Source organism: Crocodylus siamensis, chromosome 11 (genome assembly GCF_052110815.1).
Source record: "Crocodylus siamensis isolate JL-2025a chromosome 11, ASM5211081v1, whole genome shotgun sequence".
Taxonomy (NCBI): domain Eukaryota; kingdom Metazoa; phylum Chordata; order Crocodylia; family Crocodylidae; genus Crocodylus; species Crocodylus siamensis.
The window spans coordinates 62120387-62141140 of NC_143405.1; the positions used below are offsets into that span (position 1 = coordinate 62120387).

General features: G+C 39.9%; 1 protein-coding gene across 1 annotated transcript; it reads right to left on the reverse strand.

Annotated features, from left to right (window-relative positions):
• Nucleotides 1–3308: 3308 nt before the first annotated feature.
• On the reverse strand, nucleotides 3309–16264 carry KBTBD8 (kelch repeat and BTB domain containing 8). The gene is made up of 4 exons (XM_090022502.1): nucleotides 16133–16264; nucleotides 12920–13130; nucleotides 10911–12025; nucleotides 3309–6825 (listed from the first exon to the last, which is right to left on the reverse strand). The coding sequence occupies exons 1-4, from the start codon at nucleotides 16146–16148 to the stop codon at nucleotides 6362–6364; spliced, it is 1806 nt and encodes a 601-aa protein (XP_089878628.1). The 5' UTR covers nucleotides 16149–16264; the 3' UTR covers nucleotides 3309–6361.
• Between the last annotated feature and the right edge of the window lie 4490 nt (nucleotides 16265–20754).

Here is a 20754-nt window from a genome sequence, read left to right on the forward strand (position 1 = left end):
AGGAATGATTGCATAGTACTTGTATGATAAACCCCCATTTGGGAGATTTGAGACTTTCCCCAGTCATACTGATGATCCAGAACACGGCTGCAGGGGGCTGAGGTCCAAGAAACAGAACTGAGGGTAAGATAGGCTGATACAAGTTCATGGTCCAAGCTAAGCACAGTGAAACTGTCCTCAATGCAAATATTGCAGCTGAGTTGGACACATGAGAAACTGAAAGCCTTATCCTGCCTTAACTCTAATCTATCAGAGCTCCAGAAAGATAGACTGGTAAAGGTATTTAGCCATCTAGCTCCAAGTAAGAGGTAGGCACCTAAATACTTTATGCCTCTGAATGTATGTCTCAGCAGAAGCAAAAAAGTCTACCTATATAATTGCTTTCCACTATTTGTCTTCCAGAGTTTAATAGTCTCTTTTTAAAAGGGACCAGGCTATCACAAAGGAAATGTAAAAGGGCTTCAAGTAGCTTAAACCAAAATCTGACCTATTTTAAGAGCATAAATATTCCAGCAATGAGTGATTTCCATAGCTGTCCAAAATGCATGAACATAATTTCACTCTCTAGAGATTAAAGTCATTAAGCAGCTTCTAATTTAGCTCCCACTTTTAATAAATTACTCTTGTTCTCTTCCCCCAACAGTTAGTGAAGGGGCTAAGTGCCAACTAATATTATTTCTATTATCATGGAAACAAACCTTGGGGTGATTTGAAGTAATTTTTTTTTATAGATATAAGAATGGGTTAACACAGGTAACAGCAGATACAGATTGTCTGAATCCCAGCCCTGTGCTCTCCCCAACCAGCATTCAGGCAATAGCAACTTTCCCGGTAGGTCATAAAGCATAAAACTACCTGCTACCTCTCCTTGTCAGCTGCATGCGAGTAGGACTATGCCCAGTCCTCCTTAAGAATTGGCATTTGGCATAGAACATCTACACATTTTCGCTTCATATTAGACCAAAGTTGTAAACTCTGAAATGTCATCCATTTAAATAAAATTCCAACCACCCATTAAATAGTTTCTCCAGTAGCAAGTCTTCCTGTCTCACAATTTCGTGGCTTTTAGCAGTTGCATGGGATTTTGTTTTATCATTGAAAAGTTGGATTTACAAGCCCTTTTGGACTGGGGGCAGGGGGTCAAGATCTCAAAACCTGTCAGCATTTTATATGGGATTAATCCCTAGAACATCATAGACTAGTCCCCAAAACATCACTTGATCAGCGCAGAGAATCTCAAATAAAAACATTTTGTCCTGGGCACCCTTTACTATAGTTGGTTATTGAAGGCTGTTGGTTGAAGAGATTGTGGTCACACTAGAACAAGAGTTCATAGGAGTCACTTCTCCTGAGGTTAAATCCTTTGAAAAATGTTTTTGTCTAACAGTGACATTGTGAAAGGTGAAATTCCTTCAGACTTTTAGAATTAAGCAGCTTCTGTGCTGCTAGTCTTTGGCTGCCAAAAAAGTTGTTTCTTTTCCAGTTTTTCTCCTGCCCAGGCAGGGTGTTGTACTTGAAGATCTATAAGGTCCCTTCCGACCCTATTTCTATGATTCTATGATAAAAGCTGCCATGAACAGGATACAAATGAAATCAAACTAGATTAGGATAAAAAAATTAAGAGGACATTTATTAAAAGCTTTTTACAGCAGTCATCTAGTTTTTTATCCAATGTAACGCTACCTTGGGTGGTCCTCATTAATATTTATGGCACCACACAAGAACATTTCGTCTTTTAGCAGCTTATGTTTCATGCATCTAACAACATGACAGTATCATAACCAAGAATGTTTCTCTGGTAGGAGTGACCAGAATCAGATTTTGTCCCCTTTGTTTGATGGTACGAAGGATAACAGTAAAAGTGAGAGTTTGGGTCATGCAGATAATTCACCAACTCTTGAAAGATGGATGTCAGCTATTTGCAGCCAACTATGTGCACTGTTAGTGGTTGGCTGGAGTGGTTAGTGCTTACCAGGAAACTGAAGGTGGCTTGAAAAGCTTGGGGCTGGCTCTACTTGGGCCTGCCTGCCTAATTCAGGTGGTCACAATGTCCTGGCCTCAGGTGGGTCACTGGAAGTGAAGGCAAGCATTAGGAAAGAGGGCAATTTAAGTTTCATCGGTGATCTTTTCAGTTCTCTGCAAGACAAATGCAGACAGGGCCTGCCACTTCACTTACCTCCTCAATGCTGCTTCAATCATCTTTCAGCTTAGACATGAAAGAGTCCTAGTTTTGGCAGAAAAATTCCTGCAGTAAATGCTGCACTGCAGAGGGCAGGAGATAGTTTGCTTCTCCTCTCAAGACTGAGTCTTTTATTGCTGTTGGTAAGTCTGTGAATGGAAAAAAGCACATGCTGAGCAGTGTTAATGTTATCAGGAGGCTGCAAGGAGGAAGAGGAAGGACAATGCAGACAGAGGCGGCAATAAGAATAAATTATGCCAAGTGGCCCTCTGGAAGTCACGTAATGCTTAGGGACTTGGAACATATTGGATAGGTATCATACCTAGAAGTGGTTTCATACAGCTGCTGCTGATGGCTATTCAGTCTTGGTAGAAGGGGTTTAACACGCTGAACTGTAGATCAGAGCATAGGACTGACAGCACAAGGTCATCCAGAATTGACTTCTTCACACTGCCTGCCTAGGTAGCGAAAAACCCAGCCCATTAATGCTGAGTCAGAAGACATTCATTGACAGAATATTGGGTTTGCAAGCATGGGAAGTGTGAAAATAGTAAAGTCAGAAATCCTGGAGAACATACTCTATAAGCAGCTAGTGAGAAATTTTTAACCAGAAGTTGCTGGCTGTGTGGCAAGAGACTGTAATTATATTCAAAGATCCTGACAAGCCTTGAGCGGATGACTTTACCTCTCTTTGCCCCCCTTTTACCACTACTTCCCTAATTCGTAGGCACGGTAACAGGTTCAATAAGAAGCGGCACTTTTGTGTGATACTTAATAGGAACCGCTGTCCGGAGTCAAAAGCACTATTTGACATGATATTAAGCAGTCCTGAAAAAGTGTCGAGACCTCTCAACCCTGAAAAAAAATATTAAAGCCAGCTCTGTTTGTGCGAGTTAATGTGTGATCAGTTTGCAGCTCTGTGGCTGGAGTAGACACGGATGCAACAACGAAAGGAAGCCCCAGTGCTTTCCATCACAGTGGAATGTGAGACTGTCTCAAAGTACAGTAGGAATTGGGGTTGTAGAGTAAAAGAGTTACTTGTTCCAAAAAACCCAGAGTCACTGAATGAATTTCCACTTGATAGTTCTACCTAATTCAGAAAAGACAGTATTAAAAATGGCTGGAGTCATTATATTTCAACAATAGGTTTATTTTAAGAAACGTAACATGACATTAAGTAAAAATGCAAAATTGTGCAATTATGGCAAAATGTTTAAAAATCCACACATTTGCCGTCATAGGACTACAGTACTTCTTACTAACATACCTGAGCACTGAATGTTGGATGCCATTTCTAAACAGCCTTAAGAAACAGGGAGCTCTTACATTTCTTGCAGAACACACGCACACTACGTCTGATGCACCAGGATCACTTTTAGCTATTAAATCAGCAATAACATTTAGAATAAAACGGGGGTTAACAATTAGGTTTCTTCCAAAATAATTCTGATGAGATTTTTTGGGAGGAAGGTTTCCACTTACTTGGTCCTTTACATTTTGTCAATTTATTAAAGGCAGCCTAACCCAGAGCAGAGGGATCACACAGGCAGAGAGAACGTACAGAGCCCTGTGTAATTACTAGTACCCTTGGTGCAGTGTTAATTAATTGTTCTCACATTGTGCAAACCGACTCTTAAAAGTCTGATTTTAAAGCACAACTGATGAGGAATCTGACTTTCCAAAATTTTTAAAGCATTTAAGAAGTGGCAAAATATCACAGCTATGTTAGTTTCAACAAATTATTCATGCAAAAGATTCAATATAGTCTACTCCCTTGACAAGTTCCAGGTTTTAGCTTTTAAACACGTTACTGTCTTAGATCACACCCTTAGTTTGAATGGTTAAACACAATGTAGATCCTCATATTTTAGTGCAGATAAACAAAATTAACAAACCTACTGCAGAATTAACCACAGCATATTGTACTTCTAGACAGCACATGACCAGTCAATTGCTAACTCAGTTCTATTTCATATTTTCAAGTAATATATTGAAATTTGTTCTACTAAATAAATATAGAAGATTGTCAAAAAGCAGCAAGAAATCTTGTAAATATTCAACCAAGCTTTAAAAACAAGAAAATTTTACATAACACTTCGCAAAAAAAGTTGGTTTTACACACTAATGCAACACTGTGAGGGAGGGTGCTTCAGAAAGCTTGCAGCTAGAGGTGTACAACAGCTCAAATAGAGCTAGCTACTCTAAAGAGAAGATTTAGAAAATAAAAGTAGTTGTACCAAAAAAAAAATGCTTATTGTTGGCTGTGGATAAACCATCCTGAAAAAAACTAAACATAACAAGAAACCACACACCTCAAGATTATTTAAAAACACAATCTTAGCAAATGCCGTCAAACAAACTTTGTTTCAGGGAAATTCCAGCACCCACACCTAAAAAAAAGTTTGGTGAATCTCTGGAAGATGAGGTATGTAATGCAGAGAGGCATTTTTTTTTTCCTTTTAGTTTCACAGTTTCTTTAAATTTTTTTTATTGTTAAATATTTTTGTGCAAGATTTACGATTCAAAACCAGATGAATGTTTCCTTAAATAAGGAAAACCCTACTGGGGGATAACTAGACCACACACTGAATCAATGTTCTCTTAGGCATGCCAGGGGATAAACTACTACTGAGCTACATATTTGGCTTATTGAAATATCAGCTCTTAAGCCAGATAATGGTAAGCATTTATAGCAAGGGCTGACCATTAGTTTAATCTGAGAAATTAAATTTAGTTAAATATCTATGTAAGACAACAAACCACATGTAGTTGTGGAGAGAATAAGCTCTGTAACAAATTAAACCTGAAATATATAGTGATATGAGCTCTAGGATTAACCTTTTCCCTTTTATATCCAGTTTTCACTACTGACATAGAGGCTAAACTTTAAACCTAGTTACCCATTAAAAAAATAAGTTAGATGTTCCATACATAGAACAAATGTGATAATATTCTATACCTGCATCTAAGATTCCTTTAAACTATGAATATCTACGGTCAACTTTGTTTTAATAAATTGAATCACAAAGACAGCTCAGTAGTGCAAATTTTCACATTACAGGTCATAACAGAACAGTTAAAAGTGACTGGGGAGATTGGGCAGGGAGAAAAGAATGATCAAATTAACTCAGTATTATCAGAACATGTGCAAACACTGCACATAGCTCTATACTTTACAAGAGGCAGAATGAGCTCTCCACAAAGCCAAAAAGGTCATATCCTGTCATCACACTGCAAAAACTTCCACTGCAGTGAAAATGTAAGTAAAAAGAGGATGCACATTTGCAGGACAGAACTCCAAGAAGACTGTTTCCATTAATAGCAGGTTGTCTTAAAGAGCAGTGGAGAGTTAGCCCATTTCAGACATACAAGTATTAAAAATATACTAGCACCATCAACTTTGGGGTTAAAGCCCTTAAAGGGATGACCAATGTTTAAGCAATGTAAAAACGCTTTTCAAGCACTACATTTAATTGGCAGAGGATAGCTATTTTTATACCATTAGCTTGATTTTAACAAAAACCCACAGTCAGGAAAATGGTACAGTAATCCAAAACAGGTCTTCTGTTTTTTGGGCAGATACTTTATGTTCTGCTTCCGACTTCAATATTTCTCCCAAACTATTGTAGTGCACAGACAACATTATGAACATTTTAATAAACTTCAAAGCAGTACAAAAAAAGATAATTATGAATCAGGATCTAGTATTCCTCTCGCTCTCTTCTCTGTCAATCTAAAATAAAGACTTAGTGATATTGCCTCAGATTTTACCCGTATTGAAAAAAAAAAGTCACTTCAAAATAGCTTGGACATCCTTAGCTATTAATGCTAGATTTTCTTTTACTGTAGTGCATAGTTATCCTGGCTCTTCTATTTTTAGTTTGCCTTTATTACTATAACACCCCTCTAGAATGACATGATTAAGTGTTTACCAGAAAAAATGCTGATAATTGCACTTTGTAACCTCCTTTTCATTTCCCAGGAAAATATCAGCAAGTATGACACTTGAATGAATTCCCTCCCCAGACTGCAACCTTTAAAGAGCACCCATCCCCATAGACAAAAAAACTGTCTGTTTCAGCTCACATGAAATACTGACAGAACGTCTTTGTTTTCTTTTAAGACACGTTTTCTCTAGCATCAGATACCACTGAAATCACTAAGGCCTGTTACCAAATAACATTAAATAACTTTCTGAAGACACTGTGGATACAATTTAGCAACAACACATTCAAAATGCCGGCCTAAATCCCAGAGCCTATCTGGAGTCTCGTATACCTTCTGCCACTGGTCAGTAACCTCATCGTATTGATATAGTGAATTCTTCCTGCTGGTTCTGAAAACGTGTTCTTCAACAGTGACTTGAGTAGCTCTGACAAACAAATGGAGTTTATTTTTGAGAAGCACAAGTTTAATGTATGGATTAATAGACTGATCACATGGGAAGTCTTTTTTTCGAGTCCACTTATTTTGTTCAATATCATAGGCCTCTACGGTAAACATACGCTGATGATTTCCACAGGTTCCAGCTATGTAGTAGATGGAGTCATGGTATACAGCTGCCAAGCCTTGGATTCTAGGCACAGTCATTGGGGTTAAAAAGCCCCAGTAATCTTTCTGAGGATCATAGCAGAGGAAAAATTCTCCTAAAAAGGAAAGAACCCAAAAAGTATAAGAATATTGAAGTTATAATTTTTTTAGACACTGAACACAAATCCAAGTGGGTCCCAGACTAAAATCAGAACTTTTTTTCTGTTCTCTCCCTCCATTTACATACATTGATCCCAAAAAAGCAAGCTTTATACCCAGTTTCTTAAGAGTGTTAACAGCCTATAGAGCATAAATCCCTAAAGAGCTTCTCTCTAGGCTGAAATGGAATGTTTGAAGGCTGCCAACACGGAAAGGCTTTATGTGCATCCCACCATTTTTAACCAATGCTTGAGAATCTGAGGTCAAACCTTTGCAGGACTTTAAGGTGCCTGAAGCATTAATCTGGTTCCTTGACCTCTTGGTAAAATTAATACCAATGATCTACAGTTCTCAGAATAAATTGCTTGAAATCTGAGCAAGTATTTGTCTGAATTACACTACATACAGATTTGGAAACGGTATGTGGTGAGTGCTAGCAAAGAAACAGCTTCACAAATCACATGTTGATCCATTTAAAGACATTCCAAATGGATCCTTGTGTGAACCTGCTAATTCACTATTTTCATGGCTAAATAGTATGAAACTGTATATACTGACTAGAGATTAGAATCTACAGACTAAGGATGGCAGAAGCTCAGATGCACAGAAATAAGATGATGCTATTCTAACTAGCTAAGTATAACGTAGATTAAAAACAACCCGCCATCTCAACACTCCCACATATTTGGAAAGGCTACTTTTTCCCATGCACAAGAAGGTACTTCAAATTATACCTTTCATATCTGTTTTAAGTACACTTGCCAAACCACATTACAGATAAGTACTCTTCTAGCCCAATTAAAACAAGGAATGAGGAAAGAAAGAAAGAATGGCAGGAGAGAACAAAAGGGGTGGAGTTTAGTTTAAAAGATGAGCAAGATGAGTAATTACTGCTTTCTCCACTGTTAAATTTTGCCTCCATTTAACATCTCTTGATATTACATTTGTATTTCAGTTGGTGTTAAGAATAACATCAGGCCTCATGCATGCTTCAATTCTATGGGGTCTTTTGTACTTGAGTGGGACAACTGTACATTTTTGACTAGTACACAGAACTACTTAGAAAAATCAGAGATGTGGGATTGAAAAATTCCCAGAAAGTTTTCCAGTGCTTTATTTCTCGTGGGAATTTTCCACTTTTTAAAATTCATTGTTTCATAAAATTCATTAGTAACAACCAATGAACGCCAATACAATATTAGGCAAGCTTGACAGTTTCAAAGTTGTAATTAATGTTTTTCAAGTGATTATCCCTAGGAAGTGCGTGAGAGAGTACATATATGTTTTACTGATTTGTAAAAAATGATGGTAAATACACTCACATAATCCAAACCAAAAATCAAGTTATGAATTCACCTAATTGGCTGTGCAGGTCAAATCAAAATCAAAGCACAGCAGATCATGAACAGTTCTTTGGGTGTACTAAAATTAGTGTGTCAGCAGTTTTCAGTGCCTTAATTTTTTTTCTTAAATTGAAAAAAAAAGTATAAGGGAAGTACATGCTATTGTGCATTGTCTTTACATTTTTACAAGTATTCCAATAAAAATTACTTCTTTCCACATAAGGCTTTGAATTTGTTTAAATATAACATTTAAACAATGTTAAGTGTGCTGTATTTAATTTTTTTCCTAATCAAATATTTCAGTTAAAATACTTGTGGCTATTGGGACATAAAATTTACGTGGAGGTACTTTTTTAGTTTTGTTTACTAAATAAGTCAAATAAACATGCTAAATCAGATCACATTCTATTTAGGGCACTGGAAAATTTTCCAATTCAAAGTTTTCCAGAAAACCCACATCTCTGGAAAGAATGACAACAAATACTGTGGTGCTTCTTTCTATCTAAAGAATCTTGAAGACTAAAATTCTTTACACTAATATTTCAATGAAACTCAAGCATATTCCTCTACTCATGAGATTCTGCAGAGAAAACAATACTTTCATAATGCAAAGCACTGGGGACTGGACACATTTCCTTATTTGTGCAATTACTAAGTTCATCCATAAAACACACCAAAACCTCAACTGTTACACGTGCATTTATGCCTCCTGTAAACCAGAAAAAAAGCAATATTCTGATCATGAGTTTATAGACATATGGTCCACTTGACCATAAAACTTCTATAGTGAATTTTCTCAGTGGATTATTTCAGGTATAGTTAAGTATGGCAGACTGCATTACAAGCTTTTAACAAGATGCTTGCAATTTTTAAGTAGCTCAATGAAACAAAATATAATGGGATATTTTTACTACATCAAATCTACTACTGACGCTTCATTCAATATGACACTGTGAAATAGTCATTTAACTTAAACCAAGTAAAAAGCAGACATATTTAGAGATTCTGCTGATAGTCGAGCACCACTTCAAACTATACGTTATTTCTCTATAAAGTGAGTAAGGAAAAACTAGCAAAGGAAATACAAGAGGGGAAAGCAGCTCTCACAGGAGTCTAACACTTCCATTGTAGGGTGTAAGTGCACCGTGAGAGGGGGAGCATTGCACTGTTTCTTTGCATGCCTACAAAAGGTTTCCTCCAAGTTCTCCCATGTGCCTGCTCCTACAAGTTAGAAATAACGGCCAGCAGAGGGCCCATTAATAACCAGGCCTTTACAGGTGCTTCTAGATCTGTCAAATTTCTCTACCTATGCCAGGCCATTTCAAGGCCCACCTGTTGGTGTTTTCCCAGAAAACGAATGATTTGTCCTTTAACCCTTTACCCACTTGCATACAATTTGTAGACTAGTTGAGTAACTTTTATTTGGATATCCCCATAATACACAATATCCAGACTAAGATACCAGAAGGGAAAATACAGCAGATTTTTGCTTATCTGAATCCTGCTTATATAAACACTCAGATTAAATGAACTCCCAGCTTGGTCACTAGAATTGCACAAAAAGCAAATATTTGTGCTTCTTATACTAGATTCTGTCATTACATTGCAATTTGTTTTCTGGACTGCCGTGCATGCTTCTTTTTTTACATTCCACTTGCTTTTTTTTAGTGCTATTGTATATTATAGATGTCTTACATATCTGGACATTTCACATACATAAACAAGGGATGGTCCCACTAGGTTCTGATAAGGAGGATCTACTATGTACTTTTCCTCCATGGAAATGTAGAGCTATACACTACTGATATCTTTCTTAAGACATCTACATGCTTATTCCAGTCACCATCGTCTATTCTGGTGCAATGGTCTCTCTGATAGAGATATCAATATTAATCCCAAATCTCTGTCTCAGCTAGATCACATGGGAATTGAGATGCAGGACATGGATATATTCATAGTGAAAACTGAGTATTCATTTTATGTGAGAAGGAAGTAAAAGAAGGAAGTTGAACAGTGCAGGAAAATCTTTAGTCTAATTTGCTGACTCAAAGGAACAGAATTAGCCAGTTTTGGAAGGAGTCATTATCCACCGCTTAATTTTTCATTAACTTAATTTTACCAGTTAGCAAGTTGGGGGAAAAGAGTGATTTAAAAAAAGAAGAATGTATTGCAAACAAGTCCTTGCTCAACAGACAAAATTTAGCTTAATTAAAATTTGAAATAGTTAAAATGTTTGGGTAAGATGATGAAATTTTAGCAAACAGACTTTACCATCAATATTCTACTATTATTTTGCTCAGAAGTGAAGCAAGACTGATTTTTGTGTGAATCTGCAAAGTAGAAATTAGTGACACTGTCTCATAGTATTAATTTGCATATAAGCCATGGGAAAATGTATGCTTATCTTTAAGTTCTAGAAGGATTTAGTTCATACGCATGACCTTCTCTTTTCAAAATGGATTCATGTTGTGGCACATAAAAACACATTTGCCTAGAGATACATTTTGAAGTAACACTATATATACACATTTTACGTGGATTCTTCTCCATTGCCCCCACAAAGTTTCTCTTTTTCAATACCTAAATAAAGTACGAAATGAGAACTTTCTATGGTGCTCAAGGGAACGGAGATATTGGGACTGGAAACCTCCAGTTCCTATTGAAAACACGATATCACTTACACTGCTACGGCACCTTACCCTGTAAAACATAGATGTTATCTTTATACTCCACAGCGCTATGAAATTCCATTGCTACAGGCATTGGACAGACAGCTGTCCAACAGTTCTCTCTGCTGTCATAACATTCCACAGACTTTAGTGAGTTTCGCCCATCTCCTTCATAAACACAACCACCTATTGCATACAGTTTACCACAGCAATGAACCAACTTGCAGCCTATTCTGGCTCGTAACAAAGGAGGTTTAGGTATCCATCTATTGCCAGAGTGATCATACATCCAAAAGTCACTCTCTGCTCTGTGGTCTATGGAGATCTCACTGCTGCTTGGCCTGTAACCCCCTGCAATGTAAATATCATTATCAGGTGATACAAGAATTCCAACCTCCCTCATGTCATTTGGTGGTTTGCATAGTTTAAACACTCTCCCTGTGACCGAATCTAAACAAGGCACTGTTTGCTTCTTTCCTGAGTGTTTGTGGGCAGCATCAAAGCATATGATCATTTCAGATGCAGTCATTCCAAGCCGTTGCGTGTAGCCATTGGCACTAGGTTGTCCCTTCTGTACACAGCTTTTGGCTATAGCCTGTGCAAACATGGGAGGGATTTTCTCTAAAAATGTCTCATCCAACAGAGGCATACGGATGCATTTGGCAAATATTTCTGGAAGGTGCACTTCTCTTTTATTTCGCTCATGTTCAAACCACCTTATAATGCTGTCATAAACATGCTCTTCTTTGTCTACATTTAAGTCATCACTGTCCAGTATACTTATCAGTTGGTCTTTTCTCAGCTGGAGAAACTCTTGCTCTTTGGTGACACTCAGAAACTTTTTACGAATGTAGTCTTGCGATCTGTGTTTGAGCTCTTGATGACCATAATGATCAGCAAAGATAAACACTCCAATAGAGTTTTGTGGGTCCAAATGACTTATCATATATTTAGCACACTGATCTTGTATGGAAGGGATCTGGAAGATACTAGCTGCAGTAAACAAAGCTTGAACATTGGCCTCTGTCAGCATTACTCTCGAGGTATATGCATAGTTCAGTACTAAATGCATCGACTCTGCTTCAACGCCAACTATACGAACTTCTTTCTGTGTACTCTCTGTAAGGCCACTAGTGAACATAGATCTGCAAAAGAAAGATTTGGCAATTTATTTTCAAATCCCTTTCAGCTACAGGTCTAAAAAAAAAAAATCAGACAATATTATACTTAATCATGACACGCATGTCATACTAACAAGGCACTTACAATCTTCGCTGACACTGTAATAGAGAGACAAGAATTTCTTAGGATGATCTCTTTTATTAGGCCAACTATGTAGTTGGGATAAAGTTAGACAAGCTTTCAAATGCAAGACAGTCTTCATCACGTCTCTGATCACAGGAATCCAGGTGAAGACTGCCTTGCATTTGAATACTTGTCTAACTGTCTAAGCAATTTTTGCCTTTAGCATAATTTCCAGACCATTGTGGCTACAATATCACTTGTACACTACTGGACATCAGAATGTCACGGTAGCTACCTACAGTACAGTTCTACTCCTAGTAACTCAAAAATAGGAGACTGGCATTCCATATTTAACTCTCACTAATGAACCTATATCAAGACTGTTCAAATTTCACATAGGTAGACTCTCTCCTCCACCCGTGAAACTGCCAATATGCACGCTCAACATGGAATCTCAATATCTGATGTATTGCAAGGTATTATGCTAAAATATGCGATCTAAAAAGGCAATCAGTTTTGAATTATGATAGCCTGATGTCGGGGGTGCTCAGTATAGCTTTTTTAACTACATGAAAGGAAAATCATCTTCCAGGCAATTTTGATTCAATAAGCAGGTGCTGCTAATTCTGCTGCTTACTAAATCTGTAATGTCATCATCATCAGTTACAGGAAATAAAGCTGCAGAAGGATATAAGAAGTTTTAATTACTCATAATTAAAGTATTAAGCAACAGAAGTAATTTGCTGTCATTTTTCATTCAATAACTACTAGCACAGGGAACTCCATATCTGTACCTGAAATAAGGACTGATTGCAGCAAGAACATTCCTATGACAGGAGAATGTTTTCCCATGATCCACTTCCACTACAATATCTGTCAACTGTCCTTCATCATACATTGTTTTAAGTTGCTGAAGAATACTGCAAGCGTGGAAGGGGTCCATTCCACTGCTGACTGTGTTTGAAGAAGGAATTCCATTCAGGGTTTGTGAAAATTTACTTGGTTCTATAAAACAGAAAACCAAAACATACTTATTACATTGAAAAAAGCAAATGCAACAGAACACACGATTAAGACTATATGCATATTTATGTACCTCCTCCCATTTTCAAAAGTGATTAATGATGATTAAACACCATTTTTTTTAGTTTCACAATCTACTACAACAATACTGATTTTACAAGGAAACACCTATGTAATACATGTCGTACTTGTTTATATATAACCTGTTACTCAGGTGTCCTGATCCATATGGACTTGTATGAAAGTATTACTAACTCATTTGACAGAAATGCAACACAGGACAGGTCTTAGGCTTAAGTTCTGCACACTTTTATGAATGAGCTTAACTTTGTAGTCAGCTGGTTAAAAAAGGAATTGCTGGCTCTTCACTTTCACAAATGACTACAAAAATTGCCTAAAATACCGTTCATAATTTCAATAACAATCATACAAGTAATAGCATACAAACAGGTTCACAGAAAATATATAGTTAATTTATAATTGTATTTACATTAGAAAGCAAGCTCTGTTTACCACTTAAATCATTATTCCAATGTGAAAGGACACTACCTTCTATTGTGAAAGAAAATGAGGAAAAGCTATATACATTGAAACAACATGTGACAAGTGCTTAATCAACTAAGCCCACAGTGAAAATTGAGCAATGTTTCAAGTGCAAAAACCTGTTTCATTAGGAAACAAGTTTTCTACTCCACAACAAAAGAAACTCAACAGGAAAAATGAAGTGTTAAAAGCTGCAAGTCAGGTAATGCTGCTGACTACACAGAAAATGTCCATAATGCACGCAGGGCTAAACAAAAAAGGGATGTGATGAATGGGGAGATTTAAATCCTGTCTCATGGCTCTGTGCAGCAGCGACAATTTCCCTTATTCACAATTCAGGCCTTGCGCCCACCCAGAGCCCCAAGGAAATCAATAGGACTCTTCTGTGCCCATGATTGTGCTGACAGCCACGGGGGCCTAACATTTTCAATATCTCACTGAACCACTCCTAGGAAAATCTTACAGAATCCATCCCCCTTTTCAAAACAGGAACATTTTAAGTGTTGCCCTTAAAACTGACTTCCCACAACAAATACACCAGACATGACAACTCCCATATCCTGAACGGGAGTATATAGCCCTCAATACAGCAGGCTACCTGGGCTTGAAGGCTGTCAAGAACAACACTGACATGTTCTACTTGGACGCTCTGCTTCCTGCAGCCCCTTCATAGCAACAGATAAAGCCGCTGCTTACGAAAGCTTATGCATCTATGATTTAATTAGTCTTTTTTGGGGAAAAATTTCCCTGCCTTATATGCAACCATTAAACAGCAAATTCCAACTCCTTAACTTCAACTCTCACCCCCTCCCTCTGGCAGGGCCTGAAGACCCAATTCAAACTCTGGGGGATGCAAGACAAATGCACTTCCTCCCTGCATGGCTCAGAAGAGGCTATATATCTATGTGTTTCCACTCCTAGACACTCGGCACTGCCTAAGTCAGTGGTTTTCAACCTTTTTAGATTTGAGACACCCCTCAATAGACAAAATGCCAAGTCTAATTTTCACTCATCTTTTTTTTTTTTTAAACTAGAGAACAGTAATGGAGCAATTCTTCCATTGCACACATCTCAGAAAGGCCACAATGGGGCAAAATGTTTTGAACACTATGGCTTCCTCTTTGAAATCTCTGGGTTTATGTTGCGAATCATGTTTGTGCACCCAACAGTGCTAAACTTGCCCAGCACCTGTGAGAGGGTCTCAAGGCACCCCAACGTGAAAACCACTGGACTTGAATGAGCAGGTGGGGGGTTGACAAGACCCCAGCTCAGAACCACCAGTGTAGGATCAAATAACTCTCCTGATGATTAGTGATACAAAGGAGCTGCCATATGAAGAAAGACTAAAGAGGTTGGCTGATTCAGTTTAGGAAAGAGATGCTTGAAGTGGGGGCAAGATAAGGGTTTACAAAACACTAAATAGCGAACAGAGAGTCAATGGGAATTTATTATTTACTGCCGATCTCTGTCAGTACGAGAACCAGGCGTCGCAAAATGAAACCAGTAGGCAGTAAGTTTAAAACCAACAAAAGGAAGCTCTTTCATGCAGAGCATCATTCAAGTGTTACCTTAAGTCTTGCGCTGTCGGGGAGGTGGCGGTTTTACAAACAGTTTAAATTACAGATTTGCATGGGAGGGTTTGAGCAAGGCTGAGCTCGCCCCAGGCAGGGGTTGGACTAGATGTGACCTCTGCAGGTCCCGTCCAGCCCCACGTCTCTCTTTTCTCACCATGTGGCACTCCTTGCCACCAGAGGTGGTGGAAACTGACAGTTTGGGTTGACTCAAAAAGGGACTGGAGCAATTCTGGGAGGAAAGGGGCCACTGGTGAGTGTGGGCATCAGGGGCCCCGACCCCCAGCATCCTAGACCTCAAATGCAAGTGGGAGAGAGGAACTGGGGAGGGGGAAGGAGGGAGGCAGGGGTGTGAAAAAAGACAACCCTGGTCAGTCACAGCTTGTGCTGCTGAGAGGGTCCCATGGGGGGACCTGAGGAGCCAGGACCTGCCCGGGAGTCATGCAGGGGCAAGAGAAGCATCCCTGGAGGCCCTCGGGCACCGCTTGGGAACACCGCTGCCTCCCTCAACTCCACTCTCATTCCCCCCTAGCCCCCCCCCCCAAATGGGAACCCCCCCAAGTGGCTTCCCAGGCCTTCCACTTTGCCCCCACAGCCCTGAACCAGCTCAACACCCCCCTCCCTATCTTCCCATCCCCCTGTGGCCCCCTCACAGTCCCCCTGGCTCTGGACCCCCTCACATTGCCTCCCCCCGCACTTCACCACCTCACATGACCTCACCTGCCCTTCCCCGCCTCAGCAGCCCCTCCCCCCACCACCTCATCTGCCCTTCCCCCCTCAGGACCCGCTTCCCTCCCACATCAACTCACCTGCCCTCCCCCCTTCACTTCACCTCCCCCACCCCTCGGCCCGACCAACTGACCGACCAACCTCCCAGTGCGGCCATGCTCGGTGCCGTCGGCGGGCAGGGGGAAGAGGGAGCCGGCGCGCGAGGAGATGTCAGCAACACGGCTTGCCCTGGGCCTGCGCCTCTGGGCGGCCCGGATCCTGCGGCGGGGCCGAGCGCCGCCCCGCGCCTGCCAGCCCGCGCCGCGCCCATTGGCTCAGCTGCCGCGCGGGGCACGCCGGGAGCTGCTGTGCACGCGGGGCATGCTGGGCGCGGTAGTTCCGAAGGGAGAGGAGGCGAGGGGGCGCGGGGGGTGCTGGGAGTTATAGTCCCAACCGCCACCGCCCCCTCAGGCACGGGAAGGGGAGAGGGGGGCAATGGGCCCGGGCGGGTGGGTCTGGGCTGCCTTCACCGCGTGACGTCAGGGGTTTATCGTCTCGATGATGTCACCAGAGAGGCATGAATCACACATATGCGGGGGATAACAATGTATGCGCATCCCGTCATACGCGATGCATTACGTCATAGATACGATGCGTGCAATAGAAAGTGGCCATCAATACCGTGCATCTCATAGATTGTAATACTGCAATATATGATATAATGCATAGTGTAATTTATGCACTACTTGGTATAATTATCTATTATATAATTATATCTGTTCTATAATGTTATATATAATGCCCTCTATTATACAGAATCTATAATGTAATCTATATATATATAATGTCCTCTATTAATATCCATAATATATTATAGATATTAATAGAGGACATTACATATAATAATCTATTAATATAATCTATAATATCGATTATATACAATGTAAACTATAGATATAATGAAATCTGTTGTATGTAATGTAATCTATTAATATAATAGATAATGTAATCTATTATATACAGTGTAATTTATTAATATCTATAAATGTAATATAATAAATCTGTCATGTCATCAATATATATAAGGTAACCTGTTATATATAATGTGATCTATTATGCATATTATGTAATTATATCTTAATAATGCTTAATATCTTTATTAAGATAATCTTACATAGTATTATATATTATATACACACCTCTTATTCTGTATTGCAGGGCTCAGTAGGGAAAGGAAGCTCCCACCGGCCAACTCCCTTAACTTCCAGAGCTCTTTTGGATGATACCTGCTGAGCTTTACTGCTGTGACTGGTCCCCGTTGATTTCAGTGTGGGTACACACTGGTGTCAGGTCAAACATGCGTTCAAGTCTTGGAAAGCAGCCTAACTTTGTGACCCCATCTTTGCTGGCAAGATTCCCCACGCTTGAACAGAGACCCATTTTCTTCCCAGAGGCTTCACAAAGACCTGAGTGCCCTTTCAGAGTTGACGAAGTGGGAGCTGAAAGGGCTTACTTTAAGGAAGATTTGTTTCCAAGTTATTTGAGCCTGCAGAGATCACTTCATTCACTGAAGAAAAATGTACATGGAATATGCAATGGGAAGAAAAACAAAAAACAATGGCAACATTTCCAGTGCTGGAGGAGATAGGGTCAGTGTGGCCCAGTACTAACTAGATAACACATTCAGGACTTCAATATGTTGCACTGATTTTCCATCAGAAACATATAATTGGATTTATTTAGATTTTAAGCTCTGGATCAGGAACAGTCTTTTTGTTCCTTGTTTAGACACTGTCATGCACAGGGGAGTCACAGGGGAGTTTGTGCCTAGCGCTAGGTACTATTAGGTAGTACTGCAATACAACTAATGCACCATGAAATACATAAAGAGAACACAGAACAACCCCCAATGGAGAAACAACCATGTTATTGTCAAGGCCCTTTAATAATGCAAGCAAAATCTCCTCAGAATAGAGATGAAGCGGTTGAAGGCTCCTGGTTTTTCTGTTATTTGCAACGATAACCAGTACAAGAAAACAGGAAGCCATGTTTGTTAATGACTGGGCACTAGAAGCTAGCTACAGAACTGTTCCCCTTTGTGAACTGCAGATAATAAAAGGAAAAAGCACTAAAAATTCTGAACTATTCAGCAGGCCGATTTGTGTTTCTCCTGTTCTCTTTGCAAGTGGACAGAACAGGTTATGTGGTTCCATGGTCAGCTGAGAAGCTCAGCCCATACTAATTTTGTTTTTGCATATGCAAGAAATGAAAGGCACAGTTCATTTAAATAAATTTTAGAATTTAAAGCCTTCACCGCTACAACTCAGAAATAAAGCAACACAGGTGCATTGCGGATGCCATAAAGCAGATAATTGGAAGGTAAGAATAGTATCATTTGGTATCATCTGACTGTTGCTTCCACTTGCAGAGAATGGCTTTGCCGCCTTTTAGCAATTATCAGCAGCGTCCAGGTTGCTGTCGATAATACTACTACACAACACAAGAATGATAGCAACTCTGATGAAAGAGGTGTAAAAGAAAATAGAACTTCACTTCTGCAAATCGATTCTGCAGTTTTCCAATTTCCCCATTCAGTACTGGTAGGGGCTGTGAAATTGAGCATAGCTGCATCAAATGAAAGTGAAGGGAGAATACCTACAAGTCTTTGGTTTTAGCAAATGATATTCTCAGGTATTTGTCCTCACGCTGCAGAAACTGCTGTCCTGTTGTCCGCAGCATGTCATTTCCTTTGGTGTGAAGACATTGCTTTGGCTGGATTAGTGTACAAAATGAAACAAAAAATGAAATGGAGAATGTTTTTAATAGAGATATAACATTTAATCTGAAGCTTTAGAGGGCAATGCATGTTCTTGCAAGCACTCACTTTTGTAAGCTTTTTGGGTGGTCTCTATATAAGCCCTAAAAATCAGAGGGTCTGGGCCCTGTTCCAACACTGACTCCTTGTATTCCCTTCTTCCAGGCACTTAGCTTCTTTGGCTTTGATTCCCTAACAGTACAGTGGGGAACTGTAAAGTCTGACCTGCTTGGATGTAAACTGGTCTATCAGTAGTATTATTTTAGAGTTTAAACCCCTATGGCCAGCAACCAAGTGAAGCTAACAGCACCCTGATTGTCAATGAAAGTGCTCAGTACTTTACAGAATTAGGCCCTGACAGATGGAGGGTCTCAAATGCCCCTTGGATATCTGGATGTTTGGAGAATGAGACTTTACATTTCACACCCAGTTTCTCATTCATGGAGATACAGCTAGTAAACTCACCAGATGTGAACATCTTATGGCAATGGCTTTGCTCCTCATTCAGCAGTCCCAGAATCCAAAATTAGGGATGGCAGGAATGATCAAGAATAAACGTTCATTCTAACCCCCTTTATTTACAATTACTGCAATTTTCTTCTTGCCTCTTTACGCTCTGGTGCCATGCTAAGCTCGGATCTTGGTCCTCCTTGTTCACTCTGAACTCCCACTGATTTCACAAGGACTCCTGCCGGTAAAAGGAGCATAGGTGAAGATCCTTTACTTCTTTCTTGTCAAAGAGCCAAGCACAGGAAGAAGTTAGAAGAAAGAACAGGGGCTTTGAGCAAAAAGATGGGAAATCATTTTAGGTACATGAGAATTAGCTGAGTATGGTAAAGCAGTTTATTTGCAATCACAGTGTAGATAATTTGCAGTGTTTCCTCCCTGAACTGTGGCCACAGATCACCTGCTTGGATGTTTTGGTTCTTGGAAAAAAGAGTAGCCAGGTACAAAATGCAAATTTGGTGTTCATTCTGAAAGAGCCTCTCATTGCTGAAATGGCTCAGACCCAGGGCTCTGGGTTGAGCTTATCTCAAGGCTCATTTTTTGTTGAGACAGTTAAACAGAGAGACCACAGTTCAGCAGAAGAACAAGCTTTGAAAATCACACCAGGATTCAAAATTGCAGACCAACAGCTTTGCCTGAGCAAATGGAAACAGGAGGTGACAGAAAGTTCTTTAGTAACTGTTTAACTCAGATATGGGGCATTTCTCATTTAAATTAGCAGGAAGTTTTCCCAACTTGAGCTTAGTCCTGCTAGAATAAGCACTCTCAGAATTGGGGTGCTGATATAAGAATGAAGAAATGACAGTCTCGCTGCTCTGAGAACCCAGGCGTAGGCAGGTACAAGTTAAAGGAAGCTGAACTGGAATCTTTTACACGTGTCCCAATGCTAGCTAAAAAGAAAAACAGCTTTGCTGCCTTGAAAAACACAGCTCTGCGTTCTCAGCATCCCTCGGTGGTTCTGTGCACAGCCTATCTACTAACAGAATGCACTGGAACAGCTAGTAAATACCTAGAGTTTGGTCCCAGCCAGGCACGGAGTTCAAAAAGTCCCTTCTTGTCCCAGTTGCCAGGAAAACAGTGAAGGAGAATATCAGGGCTACACAGCGGCTTAAGCCTTTCTCCTAATCCCCTCTCCAGGAGTGGAAGAGCTTGAATCATAGCACCTGAGTGACAGGCGGATGTTGATTCTCTCATCTTGCCCTTGTGCAGAACTGGAGCAAAGAGGTGCTAAGAAAGGGGCTACAAGCCACCTTCATGCTCTCAGAAAGCTCTCAAGTATGCCAGGCTACAACTTTCTAGGGCACAGAGTACATGGCAATAGACAGTGCACTCCAATTACTTTTCCCTCCCTCTCTCTCTGGCAGGAGGGTCAGTAGCAAGTTGTCCTATTAGGTGATAGCAAAGCCACCTTGTGCAGTCTGTTGACCCCTAGGAGCTATTTCCATCCCGTTATGACACCAGA

Bases quoted from the DNA above. Each gene is read 5' to 3' on its own strand.
- KBTBD8 (XM_090022502.1), bottom strand. The intron at 12,026-12,919 runs GTACAGATATGG...TTTCTTTTGCAG, and splicing joins GCAATCAGTCCTTATTTCAG to ATCTATGTTCACTAGTGGCC. The intron at 6,826-10,910 runs GTAAGGTGCCGT...TTTCCTTTTTAG, and splicing joins TAACATCTATGTTTTACAGG to GAGAATTTTTCCTCTGCTAT.